Raw genomic sequence first — 26661 nt, 5'->3', positions numbered from 1 at the left:
TTTGATAGAGAATTTAATCAGCTACATTTTCGTCCATGTACAACTTTTCTCTCAGATTGTTTTTTAACCTCGATATTGAGGTTCAAACGAAAAATGAGCACTCAGCCAACTAAAGGAAAACTTAGCTTTCTAAATTTTCCTAAATACCAGGCTCAAAATTCAAATGAAATCAAAATGATAAGTATTTTCGTAAATCATTTGACCCTAGCAATAGAAAAAATAGCATGAGATCCCAGGGACAAAATCATCGTTGCACAGTGTAATTGAAAATACACTTTACTATGTGTTTTTTATTCTTGTATAAAATTATCAACAGATACACATTAAATTTGTAGCAAAAGAACTTTGAAGTCTGAAGGTTTTTGAATATTATACACACCAGGTGTTGTATATTTTGTGAATAAACCTTACAAGACGATTTTCTTCGTTCAAATAAATAACACAAAACTTTGTAGGATTAATATCTAATTTGGGCTTGAGTTTGGCTAATTTACTAAAATTCGGTCACACTGAAAGTCGGACTATGAAAGGCGGCTTCAATGTATAATGCTCATAATATTTCTATTAATGAGCACGATTTTTTTTTCATAAGTTAAACCTTTCTATCAGCGCTTCTCAATAACTTCACTAAATAAGAAACTTTGGTAACTTGCAATAAGTAGCTAAATAATTCCTTTATATGCAAACACGATTGCACTATACTTTTAAAAAATAGAGGGAAAGATCTGTTTTATATACACAAATTCTGACCTTTTTGCAAATTAAAGTAAATTTACGTGGAAGAAAATCAAAAATTGTTTTACCCGACCCGTAAAAATTGGTAAAATTTATAAATTTTACCGAAAATGGTGGTTTTTGTATAAAATTTACCAAAAATTCATATAGGGGAAGTTAGGCATGGTACACGTTTTTTCTCGAAGTCGATTTTCAAGATTTTTTTCTGACTAAACTGTAAAATGAACAGTAGATTACGCTACACCAAATAATTTCTGGTCTTTCGGTTGCTATGTGTTCCTGATACACTTCCACAAAATCTCTGAATTTTCCTGGACAGGAAAATGAAAAAAAATATGATGATTTATGCGAGCCTTGCCTGTGGAGTCAAGGTTCAACCTATAGGTGGTATAGGTTCATCATTGGAATAGCTCTTCCTCCCAATTAAATATTTTTTACTTCAAATCAGACCATCATTTCACTAAAAGAATGCCCCTAAAATAATTTTTTTCCCATTTATCTGAGAGATGAGAAAAATCACACAAGATATGCACCATCAAAATTACCAATTTTGGGCCAATTTTCTATTTATGGTTCTAGACCTTACACTGAGAAAAAAGGGTGCGATTAATTTTTTTCCTCGTAACTTTAACATTTTTAGGTGTAAAAATATATCAACATTTTTTAATGTTAATTTTACACCTTTTTAAGGGTAAAATTAACATGAAAAAGGGTAACTTTTACCCCCAATACACCTAAAAAGGGTAATATCTACACCGATTTCGGATCAATAATGCAGAGTAAAATTAACATTTCCCGAATGTTATTTTAATTTTTTTTTGGATTTCTCTCAGTCAGTGTAGGAAAGAAGGATTATGGTGCCTTTTTTTGTTCTAAAAATGAGTTTTATAATTACTAGCTAAGAAATTAGGATTCATGTTTTTCCTAACAAAGAGAAAATTAGGATTGTTCGGAGGTTCATGCGTGCGAAGCATGTCAAAATTCCCCTAATGTTGTTTTATTAAATTTCTTCGTTTAATTAACGCTACACTCACTTCTCAATAGAAAATATATGGATTTTTCTTTTAGTATACATCTTCACAAGATGAGTTTTCTTTATCACCATAAAATATGTTTTTTAATTCTTCAAGTAAGATAAGGACACCGGTGTCCCAAAAAAAATTATTTTCCTACGGCCTTCTTAAGTTATGTTTTTCTCAAAGAAGTTGGAAAAGGTGATTATTTCTGATCCTCAATTTTTGACCCTCTTTGTCTCTAAAGGTTTAAAAGAGTTTCAGAATTTCAAATACCAACGACTGAATTTAAAAAAAATATGAAAGGTTTGGAAAGTATTTTTGAAAAAAATTCTTGAAAAATCTAGGAGCCGTTTTCGTCTTAGGGCAGATTCATATTGACAATAAAATGCTCACCGTATCCTAACCGTATTTCGTTAATTTACGCATTTTCATTGCAATTCTTACGCAAAATTTCCATTACTGTATTACCTTATCTCATACTCGATGGCACTAGGTGAAAATAATATAATAAAATTGAAGAAATAAAACGAAAATTCGATAAACGGTGAGCAAAAAAAACTGTAAGAGAAATTAATCGTACACTTTTTTTGCTCACTGTTTATTTACATTTTCGTTTTATTTCATCAATTTTCTTATATTATTTTCACCTAGTGCCACCGAGTATGAGATAAGGTAATATGGTAATTGAATATTGCGTAAGAATTGCAATGAAAATGCGTAAATTAACGAAATACGGTGAGCATTTTACTGTCAATGTGATTCTGCCTTTAAACCGAAAGAAACATGGTTTGAGAGGATAGAGTGGGACGTGGGGGGGGACGAAAACAGGCTGTCTTAGGTAATGTTGACTTATATATGGGTGAAGGTTGCCGAAAACCAGAAATCGATATCTCTTACCGTTTGGCCTCTAGCCGTCTCACATGTAAAAAAAGTGGATTATAACTGCTTTCTCTTTGAGTCTAAGTAGTAAAAAATATAGAGAAAATATGCGGTTTTTGTCGTTCGCACCCCATGTAACTTTATATTATACTGAATTTTTGAGAATGTTATAAATGATTTAAATCAGTAGCGTTAATAACTGGTTTGTGACATAAAACTCATAAGTTAGAGGTGAGCGTTTTAGGGTTACGGAATTCTCAAACTCTTTTGATTTATATAACTCAAGGGTTGATTCCTATATTATTTGATTGATAGGGGAATGTAGGCATGGTTCGCACAGAGTGAACCTTCAAACGATGCGAATTTTCTCTTAGTTTGCAAAGAGCTAGTTCGTCATTTCTTAGCCGTAAGATAGATAATTATTAAGCTCATGAAACGAGATGAGAAATGGTAAGTCAGCTCTTTCCAAACAAAGAGAAAACTCGCATCGTTTGAAGGTTCACTCTATGCGAACCATACCAACATTCCCCTAAAGATTTACTTCAATTTTCTCTCCTTCTTTCAATTTGGTATAAAATTTTCTCGATTTTAAATTTTTGAATAGTTACACTTGAAGTTTCCAAACAGCTTCAAACTTAAACCAAGGAATGTCTCCGAATCTCTAATAAATATAAGAGCTCCTAGAGCTGTATGTAGAGGAATTTTCTAGATGTTTCTCTTTCAATTTCCGATTTGTCTATAATTGTTTGGAAGATAGAACAATTCAGTGTGAAAGGTTATTATGTTATATAACTCAGAATTACATGATGAATACACCTAAAGCACCGAATGCACCTTTAATTTCAATTGATGGCAAATAGTTTTGTACTATTATCTACAACAGGGATGGCTTTACTTTGGATAATACTACATTTTATTTTTATCTACAGGAATGGTTTAATTTTGGATAGGGTTCACATTATTCAAAACTTTTCTACAAATAAAATTATCAACTTACTCTTTTTCTTAATAGTGACGGATACCAAGTACGACGATTTACTTTTCGAAATGCTAAAAAATTACCTTTAGTCCTCGTTTCAATATTGGTATTATTTGTAGGATGAAGTTGTGCCATCACGCAGAAATTTTTCAATTTCCAATCAATTCAAAGTCCAATCAATTTTTAAGACACATTAAAAGGAGGTACATATTTAAAGTGAATATATAGTAGATGATAAATCAAAATAATATAATACTGCCAATTTATGTGTTCTTGAAAATTTATAATCGTAAATTTTCAAAATATATGTTCTAAATTGTTTCCTTTAAATTTGTATCGTAACTTTGAGAAGTTACAGAAATAACTGGTATGTACCTCACAAAGTCAATTATATTTCCCGATCAGTCGGAATCTCTGGAACTATTAAACATTATGTGAATTTAAGAGAAGCCCTATGAGGTCTTACCTATTAGACCTATTATGCGTTATCCATTATTGTGATCAATTTTAAAGTTTGAGCACTTTGATGGTTTTAGCTTAAATACTTTGTGTGTTTATTTTTTTTGTGTAATAAGGAATGGTTAATAACTGTAAAATTTTCTTATATACATAATAGATGTCTAAATTATGGAGGCTATTCTTTGCTAAAATATTTATATTGAAATATTTTATTGAGACTACAACAGGTAATACTACGCAAAATTATGGTAATTACATTTTTTAAGCATATTAAAAAAAAACTAATCAAATATTTCAGCTCTGAATAGCACATATCCTTAATTTTTATTAACTAGATTTTAAATCTACAGCGTTTCCTCCAAGTTAATTTAGCTAGAATCAATATTAAATTGCATAGTTCAAAGATATTTTTTGTAGTATTATTCTACTTATAATTAAAAAAATATTTTTTAAAATATATATCGTCAGGTATAGATTATATATTATGTTAAAATTTTGAAAACACCAATACCATACATAAAGCCAATCGTTCACATTTTATTTAGCTCGGAGTAAACGCATTGAGTTTCTCCTAAAATATGTTACTTAATATATTATAAATTAAAAAAAAAGAAGAATGTTTATTCAAAGGTTAATTTAGATACTTAAAATTTAGTAAACACTCCTACCTATACGTTCACTTTCAACAGTCGTAATCCTTTTTTGCTCATCGACCTGAAAATACCCATGATGTAAATTTGAGGAATGTTTATATGGTATACCCCAAATTAATATAATCTACCTCTGTTGTGAGTGATATGTCCTCCACAACTTTTGTGTAAGTTGCATCGTCTGTTTGTTTGATGATATTTTCCATTTCGGTAATTTTATGGGATGCGAGATTTTCTTGAACTGAATGTGATGCTTTTGCCGTCATGAGAGATAATTTCAATTCTTCTTCCAATTCATTTGTGATGACTTCATGAGATTCAGGCACTTTTCCAATATCCTGCAGGGTTTGCTTGGGTATTTGGGCAATGGGTTTGGTCGTTTTGACATCATATTCAACTTGCTCTTCTGTTTGTACCTCCATTTGCTCCGCCACAGAGGAACCATCTAAAGTTTCTTTTGCTGTATGGTCATCTGGTACAAATGTACCTTCAAATGTTTTCGCAGTTTCTTGGACCAATATATCAGTCTTAATTGGCAAAACACCTTCATTTTCTATTAGTCCTACTGAAGAAGCTGTCTTAAAATCTTCTTTTGTCAGATCTTTAATAGTTTCTTCAACATTTACATCAGTTTGTTCAATTGGTAAATGTTCGATTGGAGAGATCTTAGCGAAAGTTTCAGATGGAATTTTTGCATTGACTAAATCAGATAAGTAATTTTCTTCATCAATCTTGAATTGAGACACAGCTTGAAACTCATCAATACTAACATTGACAAACGATTCTTTAATTTCTGGCATCTTTTTAAATGGAATGCAGCTCTCAGCAACTTCTACTTCACTCTGTTCAAGTGCTGAATATTCAGTTGTTGTAAGTTCACCTTTTTGATCAATTACATCTGGTTGAACTATTGATGGACCTAATAAGTCTTCTGATACAGTTTCAGTTTGCTGAGCCACTGGAAGATCAGATGTTTGAACAGTTGCAGTATGTTTTTTGGTATCAGACGGTGCCTCGAATTCTTCAACTGTATCTCCGGCTACAACTTGTGATTGAGATACAGCTGACAATTCATCAGTGGAAAATTCAGCAGTTTTACTTTCAACTTCAGGAGCTTTCTTTAGATCAGATACTGATTCTTCTGTTGTGACGTGAGTCTGAGATATGACTTGAAGATCGTCTAAAGTCACACTTGCCTGGTACTCCTTACTTTGGTCTTGTGGTTTAAGAGAATCAAGGCTATCAGTAACTTGAACTTCGCTCTGTTCCAGTGCTGAGAATTCTGTTGTAGTGAGTTCAGCCTTCTGATCAATAATGTCTGGCTGTGAAACTGATGGACCCAACAAATCGTCTGTGATAGTTTCAGTTTGTTGAGCCACTGGAAGATCAGATGTTTCGACAGTTGCAGTATGTGTTTTGGTATCTGATGGAGTTTCAAATTCTTTAACAGTATCTCCAGTAATAACTTGGGATTGTGACACGGCTGATAATTCATCAGTAGCAATCTGAGCAGTTTTACTTTCAACTTCAGGTGCTTTTGTCAAATCAGATACTGATTCTTCAGCTGATACATGAGTCTGTGATATAACCTGAAGATCATCAACAGTAACACTGGCTTTATAATCTTTCGTCTCTTCTTGGGGTTTCAAGTTATCTATGCTATCGGTAACCTGAACTTCAGTTTGTTCCAGTGCCGAATATTCGGTTGTTGAAAGTTCAGCTTTCTGATCGATCACATCAGGTTTAGTAATTGATGGACCTAATAGGTCTTCTGATACTGTTTCAGTTTGTTGAGCCACTGGGAGATCAGATGTTTGAATAGTTGCAGTATGTGTTTTGGTATCTGACGGTGCCTCGAATTCTTCAACTGTATCTCCAGTGACTACTTGTGATTGAGAAATGGCTGATAATTCATCAGTAGATAATTCAGCAATTTTGCTTTCAGCTTCAGGCGCTTTCTTGAGATCAGATACTGATTCTTCAATTGAGATTTCAGTCTGAGATATGCTTTGAAGATCATCAATGGCAACATTTGCTTGATAATCTTTAATCTTGTCTTGTAGATTAAGCGTATCAAGGGTATCAGTAACTTGAACTTCGCTCTGCTGAAGTGCTGAGAATTCGGTTGTTGTAAGTTCGGCTTTCTGGTCAATTATATCAGGTGTTATAACTGAAGGGCCTAACAAATCTTCTGATACTGTCTCAGTTTGCTGTGCCACTGGAAGATCAGATGTTTCGATAGTTGCTGTGTGTGTTTTAGTATCTAATGTACTCTCAAATTCTTTTACAGTATCTCCAGCAATAACTTGTGATTGTGACACAGCTGACAATTCATCAGTTGCAAACTGAGCAGTTTTGCCTTCGATCTCAGGTGCTTTCTTCAAATCAGATATTGATTCTTCTGTTGAAACTTGAGTCTGAGAAATTACTTGAAGATTATCCAAAGCGACATTTGCTTGGTAATCTTTCATTTGTTCTTGAGGTTTGAGAGTATCAAGGCTATCAGTAACTTGAACTTCGCTCTGTTCCAGTGCCGAGAATTCTGTTGTAGTGAGTTCAGCCTTCTGATCAACAATGCTTGGTTGAGTTATGGATGGACCCAACAAATCTTCTGGTACTGTTTCAATTTGTTGTGCCACTGGAAGATCCGATGTTTCGACAGTTGCAGTATGTGTTTTGGTATCTGATGGAGTTTCAAATTCTTTAACAGTATCTCCAGTAATAACTTGGGATTGTGACACAGCTGACAATTCATCAGTAGCAAACTGAGCTGTTTTACTTTCAACTTCAGGTGCTTTCTTCAAGTCAGATATTGTTTCTTCTGCTGAAACTTGAGTTTGAGAGATTACTTGAAGATTATCCAGTGCGACATTTGCTTGGTAATCTTTAATTTGCTCTTGCGGTTTGAGAATGTCAAGACTATCAGTAACTTGAACTTCACTTTGTTCCAGTGCCGCGTATTCTGTTGCAGTGAGTTGAGCTTTCTGATCAACTAATTCAGGTTTAGTAATTGATGGACCTAATAGATCTTCTGATACAGTTTCAGTTTGCTGAGCTACGGGAAGATCAGAAGTTTGAATTGTTGCTGTATGTGTCTTAGTATCAGACGTTGCCTCGAATTCTTCAACTGTATCTCCAGTAACAACTTGTGATTGAGAAACGGCAGATAATTCATCAGTAGATAATTCAGCCGTTTTACTTTCAACTTCCGGTGCTTTCTTGAGATCAGATATTGATTCATCAGGTGACACTTGCATCCCTGAGACAGCAATAATTTCCGAAATATTGACATTTGCTGTATGTTCCTGCTTTTCAAGAGTTGTGGTTAGTTTACTGATTTGTTCGTCTATCCATGGTTGGTCTTGTTGTAATGATGTGTATTCTGAAATGCTTTGATTTATTTGTGCAGTCTTTTCTAAGTCTGGTAGTGTGAGAACATTTACTGTATCATTGGCTAATGTTTCTGATTTTGTTGGTAGTGATAGAGAGTCGTAGGTGTGTGTTCCGGTTTTTTGTTCTGGTGTAATGAATTCTTTTGTGTCAGATGTCGTTTCAGAAATAATTGTTTCTTGTATTTCAATGGTATCAATTGTTGGCTGTGTCAATTTAGCTGTAACTTGAGTTTCTGTAGAATCTTTAAGATCACTGGTATCTTCCTCAATGTGTACTTCCTCATGTGTAGCCACTTTCGTGGGACTTGTTAAGTTTCGTGTTCCAAATTGCTCTGAATATTTAGTATCATCTAGCGTTGTAAGATTATCTGATGGTATAACTTCTATATTTTGTATTGATTCATGTGCATCTGCAACTACAGGTACTGCAGATTTTGGACTAGGTGTAATTTGTTCTGTATATGTATCTAGACTATCGAGTGCCAATGTTTCTTCAACAATCTTTCCTTCCAAATCATCTGTTTTAATTTTAGCGCTAACTTGTTGCGGAGCAGTTTCTGGCAAGGTGTCTGTATTATCGAGTAACTGTGTTTCAATAATGTTAACTGATGTTCTAGTGTCTGGTATTTTTTGTTCAACTTGATGGGTCTCAGCAGGTTTCGGAATTATTAGATCAGTCTCTGTTTCTTCTGGAGTTACTGTTGATACTATTACAGATTTTTGCACATCATAATCGTATTTAGCGGTTAACTGTTCAGGTTGTGTGGGCATTTTCAGATGATCTTCTTTGTCTTGGACAATAACATCGCTGATTTCTTTGGAAAACTGAGGCTCCATTTTCAATACTGCCTGGGCAGCTTGAAGAAGTGTTGTAGGATTGAAAACGTTAACGTTGTCACTTACATCAGCTTCTTGAAGTATAATGGCATCATTTGTTGGCACTTCGGGCTTAAGTGTTACACCTTGAGGGACTTTAAATGATTCAAGTTCTAATTCTTTTTCATTGACTTCCGTTAGATTAGTCTCAGCGGTATGATAAGTTGATATATCGGCACTCGCTACTTGGGTTTTAGCTTGTTCCATTGGTTTAAGAACATCTTCTTTCTCATTTGTAACGACTTCCAAGTTAGAAATAGCATCTTGCTTGTCTATTGTGACATCAGCTGTTTTAGTATCGTATACATGTGCGGGGTAGTCTTGCTGTGGCATCTGAGCATCTACGTATTCAGTTATATAACCTTCAAGGGGTATAATTGAACCAGTAGCATCTGATGTCAATGGTTTTGGCTTTTCCTCAAATACAGTTTCCTTTTCTTGCACCATTTCTTCCTGAACTGAAACAGTTTCATTTGTTGTGAGAACAACATCTACGGTTTGGGTAGATGGTAAAACACCAGGTACGTAGACATCTTCCAATTCTGAACTATTAACCTCCATTGTGACATACGGTTTCTGTTCAACATATCTTTCTGTTGCACTCTCAGTGGCTACAATTAACTCTGGATAATATTTTTCTGACTTATCATGTGTCATAACTTCTGTGACTTCTATTGGTTCACTTGATGGTACATCGACTCTAGCTTGAACAGGTGTAGTGTGCAAATCAAAAGATTTAAAATCTTCTTTTTCAGCTGTACTACTTTCTGTGATTTGCAATCCTTCATGTGATATTACATTTTCAACTGCTTGAGCTGTATTTACTTGAGGTTTCTGCTGCATCTCATCTTCTTTTTGTTCAATTTCAACTTCTGCTACTTCGATAACATCATGCGGCAAAAGCTTAACTTTAGCCTCGGTTCTCTGTGGCTTTGGAATATCCAGATCACCTATACTTTCATGTGTAGAACACTCTGTGACCTCAGCTGTCTGATGAGTTGATATATCAGTTTTGGATTTGAAAGTTTCTGCAGGTTTAGGTGTTGACATTGCTTCAGTATCTGCTTCAGCATCAACTTGAGATACCTGTACGGATTCTAATAAATCAGGCAAATTAACAATAGGTTGTTTCAACTTTTCAGTAATATCCAGTGTTCTCGATGGTTTTTCTAATTCATTAACAATAGCCTCTTCTGTTATAACAGATGTTTGGGGTAAGATATTAACTGAGGCCACTTGATCTACGGGTTTTCCTGGAGCAATATTAGTTGTATTGGACTGTTCAATAATTTCAGCAGATTGAACAGGAGTCTGAATTGGTAATTCATGAAGTGCTTTAGGTGTAGGAATATCAAATTCCTCAATAAACTCATCATGGAAGGTTTCTTCATTAATTTGTGACTTTACAGGTTTCAATTTCTTTTCAATTATCTCTTCTTTTGTAGCATCTTCAGTAATTTCCAATAATTCTTCTTTTGTCTTCTTTGTGCCCTTTTTGATTTTGGACTTTGACTTTTCATCATGCACTAATGGCTCGATGATTTCAGATGTTTCTGTGAAATTATGTAAATGCATGTTGAAGTTGAAATATTTTTATAATTTCAAGAATTATGGCAAAAGTTTCAATAATTGTGACAAGCCATTTGCATAATGCTATAACTATGATTCGTCAGTTGCTGATTTTATGACAACATTTTGTTACATGATGTATTTTTTATGTACAGTTTTGCATTTATTTATATATATAAAGATAGAGTATAATATGCTTTATTTTTCTTTTTCATGGTACTTACACATTAACTAATACTGTTCCTTTTATTTACAGCTGTATTTGGAGCAAGATGGTAAGTAACAAACGCAAAAGCATTATGTGATATATTTTTCTGGAAGAAAAATAATTTAGAAGCGCCTACAATAGAAACGTATTTACAAGGATTATTTGCCGTCTAATTCGCTGCTTTAAAGCTCACTGCATTAATATAGCATAAGAAGCTAAAAGAAAGATTTGACATAATGACACACAAAAAAAATGCTTAAATGATAAGTATTTTACAAAATGAACATGAGGAGAAAGTTTAAGTCAAACCTTTGGGAAATGCTGGTTCTTCTTGGATAGATTGTAAGACATTTTCTGGAAGAGTTGGTGGAGGGAATTGGATTTAGTAAAAGTACAAAAGAAAACAATAAATTTGGTTAACGTCGTACAGGGAAAGAGCAACTGAAATGAACAAAATGAGACACAAAAATTCACAAAAAAATACAAAATACAAAATAAAAAATCTTAAGTTAAAGTTTTTTTTCGAAAAATTTTAATAATTCATTTCATTTTCAGAAATATTATAATAATTTTCGTTGATTATAGTTTTTCTTGGATAACATTTTTTTTTGTTATAATCTGAATCAATTTTTATAACATAAGTGAATTCTAAATAAATTTAAAGAAAAAAAATGACAAACTCTCAGTCGCTATCCGTGTACGACGTTCCTATTTATAGATTTTGTTAATCGAACTTACCGACAGCGACTGTTTTATAAATTTCAGCTATCTTCAATTCTTGAGTCTTCCCAACATATTTCTATATAAACAACAAATATTTTTTTTTATCATAGTTGAAATTTAAAAAAATTAAATTTTGTTCTTAAATTTTTGATAGGCCGATTGATTTGGTAGCTTTCAGAAGATCTATGTTTGATATCTAACCTCTTTAGCTTCAATAGATTTCCATTCTTGTGTTACGAAATCCTCTCGTGAGAAATGTGATAGAACTTCTTCAATAGTGATATGTTGCTGTTCCACCATTCGCATAAAGGCATGAAAACCAACAGTTGCTGCTAATTGGGTTTCATCCACGACACTTTCCTCCGTTATCACCTCCGATATAATCTTTGCATGACCCTCACGTTCCACGAGTTGAACAAGGGCAGACTGAGATTCGGGGCTTTTGAGTGCAGGAAAAGCATTATCATTGTACAGTGCTGTTATTTCTGTTATCGATACTCCATGTTGGAGTAAGTAAGCAATAGAGGCTAAGTCTCTCATTGGCTCTTCGCCGGGTCCGAAGGTTGATGCATCTATAAGATCTAGGAATTCATTAACTTCCCGGGCATATTTAATCTCAGTCACATTAATATCTTCAATACGAATTTGTTCTTCAACAATCTCCTTCTTCTCCATGTCAATACCCTGTGTTATTTCGATTTCACCATACTCGGTAGTTTCTGTTCGAGTTGTCGATATTGAAGATTTATCAACCGTTGTTGATGCATATTGAACTTCTGTGACTTGAGATGTAACTGTCTTTTCGGATTCACTTATCTTTTCAACACTTATTTCGGTTTTGCTTACATCCTGGACCTTTTCTGTTTGCTTAGTTTCTGCACCCACTATCTTAACAGCGCGTTTCTTTGTTTTAGCTTTTCCTACTTTTTCCGTTTTTTCTACCTTTTCGGTCTTTTCTGCTTTTTCTATTTTGACAATAGGTTCAGCTACAGCAGATGAAGCTGATGCTATGTCAAACTTTGCCCTTGTAACTGCCTGACCCATTTCATTTTGAGCCTTACACGTATAGAAACCAATATGTTCCATTGACACATTTGTTATGACTAAGGATGACTTATTCTCCTCAATGTATATCTTAATACAGTCAGTATTACGCACAGGCTTGTGATTAAACAACCATTCGATATCTAGAAAGTCATTTAGAGCCAGAAAGCATTAATATAAAATCCATTGCATAAATTAGTAGCGACATTATTACTTCTTTTTGTAATTCTTGTAAAAATTGACTGCCTTACCTGGTTTGGGATTTCCAACGAATTCACATTCAAATTTAACGGATTCTCCTTCAGCTGCCCTTTTGTTTACAATTTCCGTTATAAATGATGGAATTTGCTTTGCAGCTGCAAATAGTCATTATAAAGCATGGAAAGCATAAGAGCTTGACACACACTTTGTTTCCTATCAATAGCTAAACTACACAAAAATTTAAGAAAAAAAATGACAATCACACTACACACATCTTTTACATACAAATGGTAATGAGGAATTTTGTTTTCTTAACATTTCCAAATTTGTTAGTGAAAGCAAATGACTAAATGTGCTAAAATAAATTGGAGGCACGATGTATTCCTATCCTAAATATATGATCAAAGCTATGCATCTGCTGAATTCTATATACGCTTCATTTTTAACCTAATATTACGGACATAATCCTTACCACGAAGTGCCTCCTGCATTTCTTCCATATGAACCACCCAGTCAGGTTTTCTGTATTCTTTGGTACCAACAATTTCTGCGAATTAAAAGTATAAAATAGATTTATTTTCTTTTTGCAAATTTTAAAATGAAAATGATGCTGATCATGATGTTTGTAACTGACTCTTGTTCTTGTTTCTGTTTTTGGTTGTGTAGGGATTGTTATAGGGGAATATAAGGGGAGAAAGAATAAAATAATTGTAGAAATGGTTTTCCTTCGAACCACAGGGATCTGAAAGTAGAAATCTCAAAAAATACGACAACGTAGTACAGCAAAAACATTACTGTAAATTTTTCTAAGAGAAACAATTCTTGAAACATTACCTTCTGTAACTTCAAGCAAGGTAGTTGTTGATGTTACACCGAGAGGGTTGTGTGCTTGGAATGTTATTTCACCGGTGTCATCAGGATATATGTCATTAATAATGAGAATGGATGTACCATCTTCGAAGTTTTCAATTTGAAATTCTTCAGATGCTGTAATTTCTTCTCCTTGCTTGAACCATTTTATTTCTGGTTTTGGTTTGCCTACAACTCTTACTTCCAACTTAGTTGGTTTGCTTACAGTCTTAGTTACAATAGGCAGTTTCTTTAGTAATTGTGGTGCCATTTCTGTTTCAGTATCTACTGGTTCATCAACAGAAATTGTCTGAAATTATCAGTAAATTTGTACGATAAAATCAATTGTGCTGGATTGATTATGCTAAAGGATTGTAGTTATGAATCATATACTAGTCAGACCTACCTTATCTGATTGCACTTCTTCAACTGATGTAATTTCAGAATCTTGATGATATTCAAATGCTATAATCGAGAAAAACAACGGGTATTATAAATATATTTTAATATTTGTATACACAGAACAACATTTATTTTGTAAACATGTTTTCGAAACTGTGTAGGAAAGTGCTTCGGGAATATCTAGAATAAGATTTAATTCACTTTCGCTAAAATCGAAAACTTGTTTACAAGCCCAAAGTTATCCTATGTTACCCAATTGAGGCGTTACTCATTAGTTCAATTTATTTTCTAATCTAATTTTCAAACGGGTTCTGTACAAATTGGAACATACGTATTATATTACCGGAAGAGTAATTGGTGATTTAGGACGGGTGAATTTTAATATTTTAATTTTTGGTAAAAAAAAATACAATATTACATCGAGGAAAAGATTTCTGAAATTTCTTTCTATAATTTTTTTGTCATAATCAAGATCAGGAAACTAGACAAAAATTTCTAACTACTGTAATTTTCAAATATGTTGCAACGCAGAAATCTCATCCTTAAGTATTTGAAGTTGACATACAAAGAATAAAGAGACTATGAATGTACCTTCAACTGCCACATGTGTCATTGTGATGGCTTCTCCAACTTCGTTAATAGCATGACAAGAATATTCTCCTGCATCTTCGGGAAATACTTCAGTAATTGTCAAAATGCAATTACCAGTATTATCCTGAGAAACTGTGACATTTTTCGCATCCTCAATGACACTGTTATTGTGATACCATTCGATGTGTGGTATTGGTTTACCCATAACTTGGCACTTCAATTCAATCGTTTCACCATCCCACAAATCTGCTTTTAGTGGTAATTTTTCGGTAAACCTTGGTGATATGTACTCAATTACTTCTTCCACTTCGGTAATATCGCGCAATTTAACACTTGCTGTTGAGGTAACTGAACCTCCGACATTTTCTGCACGACATACGTATGATCCAACATGTTGCTTTTGGAATGATCTCATGATGAGTATTGATTTATTGTCATGTGTGACAACACGAACATCCCTAGATACAGTTATTGGTTGAACATTGACAGACCATTGGAAGGATGATAGTGGTTTTGAGTCTACAACTGCTTCAAGAATGACTACATCTCCTTCGCGAACTATCTTTGGTACCAATGGTTGTATGAATCTGGGTGCTTTAATATCAGGGGTTTCTTTCACATCAGACACAACAACTGAGGCTGATGATCGTGCTTCCCCTAATTTGTTGGTTGCAATAACTTCAAATTTTCCAACTTTCCTTCTTTCAGCATTTTTAATAGTTACCGTTGATTGCTTATGCTCAGTCACTATCTTTACAACTGAATCATCTTCCAATGGTTTACCGTTTCTTAACCAAGATATAGTTGGAAGTGGTTTACCATCAAATTTAACACTGATTACAACAGTTGATCCTGTTTTTACAACTTGAGCTTGTAGAGGTACCTTAATCGTTGGTGCTAGTAGTATTTCTTTAGGTTTGCCTGTATCTTCTTCCGTAGTCATAGTAGCTTTTCCGACAGCTTTACCATATGTGTTCTCTGCAATAACTGTATAAACAGTAACTTCCCCATAATTTGGATTTAATATTTCTAAAGATACATAGCCACTCTGCTCATCATAGAATGTTTGCAATATTTCTGAAGGTGCGATGTCCACATTATTTTTATACCATTTAATATGTGGCATTGGTTTGCCAGAAACATAGCAAGAAATTGTAGCTCGGGATTTTTCTGGTGTCATTGAAATAGTAACAGGTGACACAAATGTGGGAGCTAATCCGTCCTCCTCTGTATCAGCTACAAAATTTATAATAAGTGGAACAGTGTTGAGGATGGAACATTTATATTTTGTATGTCACATCAAATAACATGCGTTGCATTTTAGTTAAATAGTAGATCTAGGAATTTCTTTTAAAATAGAGTCACAGTAGTTGCTTAGAGAATTATTAGGAAAGAAGGTTTATCACTCAAATTAGTTTATAATTTCTCCGTCCCAATTGAGTATTGATAAATTTGAATTTTATTAACTCTAACTATGAAATTTAGTAAAACAATAATTTTTGAAGTATACAACAGTTTACAGATAAACTTACCTAATGCAATATTGGTTCTTGTGATAGCCACTCCAGCTTGATTCTTTGCTTCACACGAGTATACACCAACATTTGATGGTGTAACTTTTAAAATTTCTAATATAGCAGTTGTTTCGACAACGCTCATGATATATTGCTCTGACGCGAATAGTTCAGTATCATTGAATGTCCACTTGATAGTTGGGAATGGTGTACCCTCTACATTGCATTTCAGAACAGTACGCTCATTTGGTTTACATATTTTTGGTTGCAATTTCTTAACGAATCTTGGTGGTTTAAGCTTTGGAGTGACTTTGGTTAACTTGGTGTCTTCAACTGTAACTTCAGTTACAGTTTCTTCTTTAGTGTCAACAATGTCCTGAATTTGTTCTTCCTTTGTGCCTCCAACAATAGTTTCTGGCACACGTTTCTGTGTAATAAGTTCTAATTCAGGGAATGGTTGACTGTCATCAATAACTATTCGGCGTTTTTCTTTCTTCTCAATACTCGAGGTGATTTTCATATCGATTTCTTTTTTGAATTCTACAGTTTCCTCTTCGCTCTCTACAGGAATACTTTCGATCGGCTTTGGCTGAGATGGTTTCAACTTAATATTTGTTTCAGTTGTAACAATGTCTTCAATCTCGTCACTAGCCTCTTCTTCTTCAACATCAACTCTTGCTATTTCGAGTTCCTCTTTAAATGCTACTCGCTTAGTCTTTTTCTTCTTCTTTGTCGTACGGACAAGGTCAGGTGTGGTTTCATGTACTGAAACTTTCTCAACTTTAGCTTCTTCTTTAACAGAATCTTCAACAATTGTAGGTTCAGCAATTTCAGGTGATGCCAAATCAAAACTATCCTCTGACTCCACAGATTCTGTGGCTCTATGTTTTAGTTTCTTCTTCTTTGCTCTACGTTTCTTAATTTCGACTTGATCAGCATCCAACACTTCTTCTTCAGAAGAGATATCCTCATCGGCTTCTCTAGTAACTGGGGCCAATTCAACCTGCTCTGCCTCCTTTGGTCTTTCTTCAGGAGTTTTCTTTGGTATTGGTTTGAGATGAACTTCTTCAGGTTCTTCTGGCTCCAATGGCTTCCTCTTGCCTTTGGGCCATTGTTTTTCTTCAGCAACTTCCTCCTTGGGTTTCTCCTTCTTTTCACGACGCCATGGCGTAGGCTGCTCTTCTTCTTTAACATCTTGAGGAACTGGTACCTCTTTTTGTACAGGAACCAGTTCAACTTGTTCTGGTTCCTTTGGTTTTTCTTCAGGAGTCTTCTTTGGTATTGGTTTAAGATGAACTTCCTCAGGTTCCTCGGTCTCCAGTGGTTTCCTCTTGCCTTTGGGCCATTGTTTTTCTTCAGCAACTTCCTCCTTGGGTTTCTCCTTCTTTTCACGACGCCATGGCGTAGGTTGCTCTTCTTCCTTAACATCTTGAGGAACTGGTACCTCTTTTTGTACAGGAGCCAGTTCAACTTGTTCTGGTTCCTTTGGTTTTTCTTCAGGAGTCTTCTTTGGTATTGGTTTAAGATGAACTTCCTCAGGTTCCTCGGTCTCCAGTGGTTTCCTTTTGCCCTTGGGCCATTGTTTTTCTTCAGCCACTTGCTCCTTTGGCTTTTCCTTCTTTTCACGACGCCATGCAGTAGGTTGTTGTTCCTCCTTAACATCTTGGGGAACTGGTACTTCTTTTTGAACGGGAGCCAGTTCAACTTGTTCTGGTTCCTTTGGTTTTTCTTCAGGAGTCTTCTTTGGTATTGGTTTAAGATGAACTTCCTCAGGTTCCTCGGTCTTCAGTGGCTTCCTCTTGCCTTTAGGCCATTGTTTTTCTTCAGCCACTTCCTCCTTTGGCTTTTCTTTCTTTTCGCGCCGCCATGGCGTAGGTTGCTCTTCTTCCTTAACATCTTGAGGAACTGGTACCTCTTTTTGAACAGGAGCCAGTTCAACTTGTTCTGGTTCCTTTGGTTTTTCTTCAGGAGTTTTCTTTGGTATTGGTTTGAGATGAACCTCCTCGGGTTGTTCTGGTTCTAACGGCTTCCTTTTGCCCTTAGGCCATTGTTTTTCTTCAGCCACTTCATCCTTGGGTTTCTCCTTCTTTCCACGACGCCATGGAGTAGGTTGCTCTTCTTCCTTAACATCTTGAGGAACTGGTACCTCTTTTTGAACGGGAGCCAGTTCAACTTGTTCTGGTTCCTTTGGTTTTTCTTCAGGCGTCTTCTTTGGTATTGGTTTAAGATGAACCTCCTCAGGTTGTTCTGGTTCTAACGGCTTCTTTTTGCCCTTAGGCCATTGTTTTTCTTCAGCAACTTCCTCCTTGGGTTTCTCCTTCTTTTCACGACGCCATGGAGTAGGTTGCTCTTCTTCCTTAACATCTTGAGGAACTGGTAACTCTTTTTGAACGGGAGCCAGTTCGACTTGTTCTGGCTTCTTTGGTTTTTCTTCAGGAGTTTTCTTTGGTATTGGTTTAAGATGAACCTCCTCAGGTTGTTCTGGTTCTAACGGCTTCCTTTTGCCCTTAGGCCATTGTGTTTCTTCAGCCACTTCCTCCTTGGGTTTCTCCTTCTTTTCACGACGCCATGGCGCAGGTTGCTCTTCTTCCTTAACATCTTGAGGAACTGGTACCTCTTTTCGAACGGGAGCCAGTTCAACTTGTTCTGGTTCCTTTGGTTTTTCTTCAGGAGTTTTCTTTGGTATTGGTTTAAGATGAACCTCCTCAGGTTGTTCTGGTTCTAATGGCTTCCTTTTGCCCTTAGGCCATTGTTTTTCTTCAGCAACTTCCTCCTTGGGTTTCTCCTTCTTTTCACGACGCCATGGAGTAGGTTGCTCTTCTTCCTTAACATCTTGAGGAACTGGTACCTCTTTTCGAACGGGAGCCAGTTCAACTTGTTCTGGTTCCTTTGGTTTTTCTTCAGGAGTTTTCCTTGGTATTGGTTTAAGATGAACCTCCTCAGGTTGTTCTGGTTCTAACGGCTTCCTTTTGCCCTTGGGCCATTGTTTTTCTTCAGCAACTTCCTCCTTTGGTTTCTCCTTCTTTTCACGACGCCATGGAGTAGGTTGCTCTTCTTCCTTAACATCTTGAGGAATTGGAACCTGTTTTGGAACTGGAGCCAGTTCGACTTGTTCTGGCTTCTTTGGTTTCTCCTCAACAGTCTTTCTCGGTATGGGTTTCAATTGAACCTGCTCAGGCTGCTCTGGTTCCAATGGCTTTCTCTTACCTTTGGGCCATTGTTTCTCTTCAGCGATTTCTTCTTGAGGTTTCTCTTTTTTAGTACGACGCCATGGTGTAGGTTGTTCTTCCTCTTTAATGTCCTGAACAACTAGTTCTTTCTTGGGAACCGAAGTCAATTTGGTTTCCTCTGTCTTTTCAGGTTTCTCTTCTGTTGGCTTTTTAGGTACTGGTTTCAGACTGACTTCTTCAGATTTTTCTGGTTCCGTTGGTCTTCCAGGTTTTCCTCGACGCCATGGTGTCGGTTGCTCCTCTTCTTTTACTTCTTGTGTTACTGAAACCTTATCTGCTACTTCTTCTTTACGTTTTTCAACTTTACCTCGCCTCCAGTCTACTGCTTCTTGTTTTTCAGTCTCTTTTATTTGAGTTTCCGTAGAGTCTTGTTTCTTTACTACATTTCTATCGGGAATTGTTCTATCTTCCCTGTGTTTCTTTCTACCTCTTTCCCATGGTACGGGTACGTCTTCAGTTTTTGTTTCAATTTCTTCCTTCTGTTTTACTTGAAGAATAGCCGTGTCTTCAGTATGCTGGGTTTCTAGTTGCCTGATACCTCTAGCCCATGGAACAGCCTGCTGACCTTTTGTCCGTAAGTCCATCTGAGTTGATTCATGCTCGTCTAGTTTTAAAATTATAACATCTTCAACATCCGTAACTGTTTCACTATACACCTTTTCTTCAGTCTCCTTTTTGTGAAGTCGCTTTTGTTTTTGTGGTATGTACTTCAAAGTATCTCTTAAAACTATCTCGTCTACTTCTCTAGTCAGTGCCAGGATTGAACTATCTGCTTCATGTTTGGAATGATGCATATATTGTTTGCTGGTATCATCTTGAATCACTTGTTCTTGACCAAGTGCAGTGTCTTCTGTACTAACATCATCTTCGGATCTAATTTGTTGAATCTCAAACATCTTAGCATTTTGATATGCTTTCTGTACAGATTTTAAATCCACGTGTTCAAGTTCTTCCTTTTGAATCTCATGATGTTCTATTTGAGATGGTCTCAGATCAACTTCTTCTAACTTCTCATGCTCAATGAACTTGGGGGTGATCACTGTCTTCTTTAATTTCTTCATATCCTCCAACCATGGATTATGTTGTTCTTCTTTCTTAGTATGAACCTGTATCATCCTTTGAATCATTCTCTGCTGTGACAGTGATCTGTCTCGGGAAGTGTAGCGTTTTTTATGCTTTTCCGTTGGTTGTAAACTACGGCTTCGTTTTCTGCGCCATGGTAGAGACTCATCACCACGTGGAATGATTTCTTCATCTTCATACGATTGGCTTGTTGTAGTAGAAAGCTCTAAATCTGCATCTGGCGTACTTGACTTAGTAGATCCGGGTTGCTGTTGACTTTGAGAAACATCAGCAATTTTTCTCTGCCAATCAGGTACGGTCAATTGTGTAGAACGGGCTCGTCGCTCTGTGAAAAATAATTTTATTTTTTTTTCTTCAATTTTACGAACAGTCTGAAATTTATAGATTTTGGTGTAATTTTTCAAAAAGCAAACATTATCAATAAACACTTACCTTTGGACACTGTAAGTCACTTGCAAAAGTAAATAAATGTGATTTATGAAAAATCACAACTAACCTACCTCTTTATTCAATGCGAAAGTAGACATCCTTATTCCAAGCACCAGAAATGCGATAAGTGAAAAAGACAATGATTTTGTGAATAATTTTTCTTTGTTTTTATCTGAGTGTATGAACGCCCCCACATTCTTTTATTTAGAAGCTTATTTCTTTTCAAGTATGATACTTTAACCTCGTAAAAATAATGGATAAATGTTCTGCCTTGTGTTTAAAATATTCTAATAACTCATGGTGTAGAAAAGCCACAGTGTTTGCTATAAAATTTAAATTCAATAAACGAATAGCTTATTTTTTGTAAATTTATGTAGGATTTGGGAAAGGGGGATATCGAGGGAAAACTCTGCTTTTAATTTAATAAAGAGTTTAATTCAGTACTATGTAACTTCAGTACGTCTTCTCCCTTGAACAGAACTTTGTAATATTATTTGTTCTACTGATCGGGTACTATGTTCCCAGTGAAATTATTCCAAATTCCAAATTCATTCCCACATTTATTTGCTAAACTATTTACTAAGTTTATAAAACTTTCCTAAAATAATCATTCCTTAGGAAAATTAGTAGTGGACCTGCAATTTTTCGATTTTCGGATTTTATTTGTTTTTGACTTAATAAAAAAATGATTTGATAGCTGGGTCTCAAAAATTGTGATATTTTTATTAAATTCAAGTTCTACATCCCGACTTAAAAGAAAGTTTGTTTTTTTTTATATTATTATTAAGAATGTAAATTTTTATCCAACTACAGAAGCCATATAAAATTTATTCAAAAATAGTTAAAATCGGAAGAATGGCAAAAATGCAAATATGATAATGGTCGACGCAACTGACAATTATAATGAGTTTTAGTCTATATTTAGAAAATAATATTTCGTAAAATTCTTCGCATATGTTTGTGAATTTGCACTGATGACTTACAAAATGCTCATAAATCATATAAGATCACTAAAAAGTTCATTAATTTTTGTACTTTTTTTTCACAAAGATTGTTCATCACATGATAACTTGACGAGCATTTTTTGTTCTTTTACAAACATTTGTTTATAAATGTTCGTAAACACACAGAAAAAAATATCGTAAAATTTTGTCATTTGTTTGTAATGTTTTTCCAGACAAACAAAAAAGTGCGAACAAGAAATGCTCGTCAAGTGATCATTTTGCGAACAATCTTTGTGAAAAAAATATAAGGGTCCAACCTTTCGCCAGGAATGAGAACTATACCATCGAATAGGTATTGGCAAAGGTAACAACTTTTGTTCCGAGATCAACCCCAAAAGTATGTAGGAAAAGCACTACAGCATAAAACATATAATTAAGAAAAGTGACGATTTTTTTTTACAAAACTCCTTTTATAAAATAACAGTTTATCTTATGTTGCTCATTTCAAAGAACAATTTGTAAAGAAAGTCTCAAAGAAGATTTTTCTAGAACAAACTATATCTTTATCGCTTCATTTTCTCTGTAATTTTTCAAATTTATCTAATAAATTCTTGAATATTCTTCAAATTCATAAAAAGGATTGTATGTAGGGAAATGTCTGCTAAGTAAATATTCTCCTTGAAAGTAAAAGAGTTAGCCTCTGAAGATCGCATGGTCCTTGGAAATTACAAGGGGTCAACTCACTTTTTTGCAATTTTGAGATTCTAATGCACTTAGAAAGACAATTTAATAAATTTTCAGATGATGTAAGTCACTAAATTTCGTTATTAGAAAAGTTTTTTTTTTGAATTTTAATATTTTTGATTACTTGCATAATTTTGTTTGAATTAAAGGGGCACAAAATATATTTATCGTTCAAACTTTTGTGAAACAGGGGACTAACTCAAGCAAGTTGATGCCTTGTCATTCAATTTCAGCAAAATTTGCACATCATTTAGAACGACAAGGAGCTCACTCGTTAAAAAACATATTTTGAAGGGTAAAAATATAAAAGTTTCGATGTTTATATTAGTGCTCATACAAATAGAAAAGAAATAAATTGTTTTTATTCAGTCATTAAATTGAGATACTTATTTACACAAAGTTGAATCTTTCATGCTGTCTCCTGAAAAATGACCGAAAATTAGTTGGCCCTTTGTAATTTTCAAGGAGCGACATGGTCCTAAAAGTTACCGTTATTCAAAAACTTTAAATAATAAGTTTAGAGTAAAAATATTTTAATTTAGCCATTATACTCTGAGCCTTTTGTTGAAATTCCCTTGCTAACGCTACCTTTCCAATCCTATGATCTTCAGCAATCCTTGCACTTTTTTAAGGAGAATATTTCTTTTAAGGAGATAAAAGGACGCAATACTTCTAATGGAATTAAGGGACATTCGAGGATATTTGAGGAAATTCTGGATAACTACAATGAAAACGGACAGATAGGGGTATGGTTTCTTCTACGAAAATATTCCTTGAGTTCTCCTTTCGAAATCGTTCTTTGGTACTGACAAATGACTATATACCGTTATCGAGAAAGAAAGCAAGTTTTATAAAAATAATTCTACCTATTTTTTATGAACTTTTATTTTAAGATGTCTCAAAAACTTGACGCGACGGACTGTAAGTTTCTTCGGGAGATATGTTCAAGACCTTCAAGACACAACAATGACTCCCAAAATACCAGTCGTTTCACGTCATACGATTTTTTCTTCATTTTATTGTCCTGTAATGTTCGAAGGCTTTAAAGCGCGATTAGTTTGTATGGCTCCCATACAAACTAATCGCGCTTTAAAGATAAAATCTAAACAGTCAAAGATAAAATCTAAAAATATATATTTAAAGCTTAGGTCGCACGTTAACTTTGACCCGAATTTCATTAAGATCGGTTAACCCTGGACGATTGGAACACCAGTGTCCCATAAAGAAAATAATTTTTCCTAACTATCTAAAGTTATTTTTTCTTATGTTTGTATATAATTGTAAAGTAGAAGGTTGAAGGAATCTAGGATATTTTTTGCAAGTCTCCAGCTATTTGCTGTATAGTAAATTAGTAAATATAGTAAAGTAAATTAAACTCAAAATGACGAATTTTTAAATTCTCATATTGAAAATTGCCTTTAATATTTTTTATACTTCCAGTTTCTTTTAAGCAAAACCGTTTTGGAAAAAGAAACTACAATACTCAAACATAATATTTGTCATTAGAATGAAAATTATCGGTTATTGGTATCGTCAGAAAAATTACTTGAAATTTTTAGCTATTTTTGTCCCTATCGTTCATAGAGTCAAAAAATACACCAAATTAGACTCTGTTGGCTTTCCGAAAGTTAGATGTAAGACGTTTGACAAGTTTTGTTTATCGGTTTCATTTTTATTGGTGATTTTCGGTCAGCGAAAACTGTCTCGTCGTTAAAGGGTTAAGCCGTTTTCAAGAAATAAAATGTCAAACTTGTGAATTTTCAGAAAGACATCGCTAACTTCCCAAGGAATGACAGTCCTTTTTGACTCGAGTCTAGGCAATTTTTAAGTCATACAGCAACACCTACAAAATGGACCTACTCCTATCTGTGGCGAAGGGTTGGACCATCTGCCACACATTTCTGCTCATTGTCCTTTTACGAACTTTTTAGTCGATTATTCGATTTAGGAGCATTTTGTAAATCCCCAGTAGGATTTCACGAACATTTACATCAATTTTACGAATTATTTCTTTTCTGTGTGGATACTATTCTATGGCATTGAATAAATGAGCAGTAAAAAGTTAAAATTGATCAGTAACAAAAAATTTTGAAACAGTGATATTTTCGTCCAAATCTTGGTAAAGGGAAAATAAAAGGCTTTACACTTTATATGGAACTATTTTAAATGTTAAATATATTATATAAATTAGGTCCATTTTTGTAAAGATTTCAGATTTTTACTGATCATAATTAGATATTTTACTGCTCATTTTTAATTTTTTACTGCCCATTTAGAACTTTTTACTGATCGTTTGTTTATTGCCCTATTCTATCAGAGAATGAAAATTATTCAGAGAAATTTTTTGAAATTAAAAATATTGTATGACTTCATTTTATTTATCGAACAATTGAAGTATTCTTTTTACGGAAATATAATGATCATTTGAATCATTTATAAAATTTGGTTCTGTGACTAACATATCCTTTAGAGTTAAATTATTCAGTATAGGCTTAGAATAGTATGGGATGGATCCAACGATATGTATCTTTGAGGAAATGGAATTATATAATATTGATCACCCTGTGGGAGATCGAGCAATAAAAGTTGATTACTTTATTACTTATAAATAAAGTTTAAAATTATTTTGTGGCTTTTCAATTTCTGAGAAATATATAATCCGTTGGCTTAATTAGCTATAATGAATCTTACATTATGTGCATATATTTAAAGCCTTCTGTATTATATCAATCGATCATCTTCTATACGTAAATTTTTCGTTTGAATATCTTTCTGCTTTCTGAAAAGTTATAATTGGATTATGGGTGGCACACGGCACATCTCTACATTTTCTTTTGTACCCATGAATCATCTCACGTCTAGAAGGCAAGAGTGAGTCAGGAGAACTCTGTCATTGTAATGCAGATAGAAATTAAAATATCTATAGTTCATCCACTATACATATATGTATATAAATATACCTATCTCTCTTTTATTTTTTTTTCACACAAAATTCTATATACTGGGTGAACAGGGAGAAATACTTTTTTATCCTTCTATAAATAGAACTGTTGAATATATGCATGAAACATGGAAGTACGGTTGTGAGTCTTCGAAATTTGCTTATATTTGTAAAAGTGAATAATGTTGATGATGTTGGACCAGAAATAGAATTATTCTATAAACGTTTAGCGCATGCTCACTATACTAATTGTTCGTGTGAAGGAAAATGTGACTTGCCTAGGTACAGTTCAGTTGGTTACCTGGTCAGATACAGTTTAGATCATTTTCTTCTTGATCCAGGAGTGAAGTTACAATTCAATTCTCTAATAAATAAACACACACAAAAAACACGCCACATAAAAAGCTTTTCAAAAACTTATTTTAAAAAAAAATATAGTGAATAAAATCAATTAAAATTAGGAAAAAGAATAATAAAAAAAGTTAAAATAAAATATTTCTCAGTGAATTTTTAGTGGATGAAAAAAATATTTATGTGACAGTTTGAGAATGGACCGCAGGATGGAAAACAGCAAAAATTGCTAAACAAAAAAAACAGGTTTGAGATGAATGCATAATTGTTGATTATATTTAAATTAACTGAGAGAGCTCAGGTCATTGAAACATTGCAAAAGGAGCCCGTGAATTGTTAAATTTGTATTGTAGCTGAAGAAGCTTCTAATATGCAATTATGCATTCATTATTTAAATAAAATATTAAAATTTTATATAAAACTGACTAGTTATTCTTTTTGTTTTCAGAGCTGAAGCATGTTAACTTGGAAGTTGGTCGAAAACGTGACAGTTTGGGTTCCAATTATGATAACTGATTACTCATAACATATCAACAACAACTTGTCAGCGTTAAAAGCGTCAAAGTGAACAACATTGTTATTTTAATTGTAAATGATTCTTTCTCTCAAAATACTATTTTTACTATTAAATCATTCAAGTACTTTTTTTTTTTAGATATTCTGATTTATCTGGCAGTGTTACAAATTGTATTTCATTTTTAAATCTGTGAACAATAAAGATCATTCTTTTCCTCCGTGTTCATCTGTTTAAATTGCATTGGACCAAAGAGAGTAGTGGAAATGTATGTCATTTTCTGATCATTTCTGATGTATTTTTACCACGAAGAAAATATTTTTTCCTGTGAATCATAA

The 26661-nt window shown here is 34.1% G+C and overlaps 1 protein-coding gene and 1 long non-coding RNA gene across 2 annotated transcripts in view; one reads left to right on the top strand and one right to left on the bottom strand.

The window, feature by feature from the left end:
* Window positions 1–26661, bottom strand: part of LOC129801038 (titin-like) — a 257548-nt gene that overhangs the window by 80798 nt on the left and 150089 nt on the right. The window contains exons 47-57 of the mRNA XM_055845796.1: window positions 16106–20827; window positions 14574–15809; window positions 13987–14045; window positions 13566–13890; window positions 13204–13278; window positions 12782–12886; window positions 11688–12673; window positions 11502–11562; window positions 11073–11117; window positions 4850–10539; window positions 4737–4782 (exon numbers count right to left, since the gene is read on the bottom strand). Of these exons, the coding sequence (XP_055701771.1) occupies window positions 4737–4782; window positions 4850–10539; window positions 11073–11117; window positions 11502–11562; window positions 11688–12673; window positions 12782–12886; window positions 13204–13278; window positions 13566–13890; window positions 13987–14045; window positions 14574–15809; window positions 16106–20827 (13350 nt within the window). The remainder of the gene's footprint in view (window positions 1–4736; window positions 4783–4849; window positions 10540–11072; window positions 11118–11501; window positions 11563–11687; window positions 12674–12781; window positions 12887–13203; window positions 13279–13565; window positions 13891–13986; window positions 14046–14573; window positions 15810–16105; window positions 20828–26661) is intronic.
* Window positions 25500–26547, top strand: LOC129804388 (uncharacterized). Its single transcript, XR_008751978.1, has 2 exons — window positions 25500–26397; window positions 26465–26547. It is a non-coding gene; the product is annotated as an uncharacterized LOC129804388 (long non-coding RNA).

Source organism: Phlebotomus papatasi, chromosome 2, assembly GCF_024763615.1.
Source record: "Phlebotomus papatasi isolate M1 chromosome 2, Ppap_2.1, whole genome shotgun sequence".
NCBI lineage: Eukaryota > Metazoa > Arthropoda > Insecta > Diptera > Psychodidae > Phlebotomus > Phlebotomus papatasi.
This window is presented reverse-complemented; position numbering and strand designations above follow the sequence as displayed.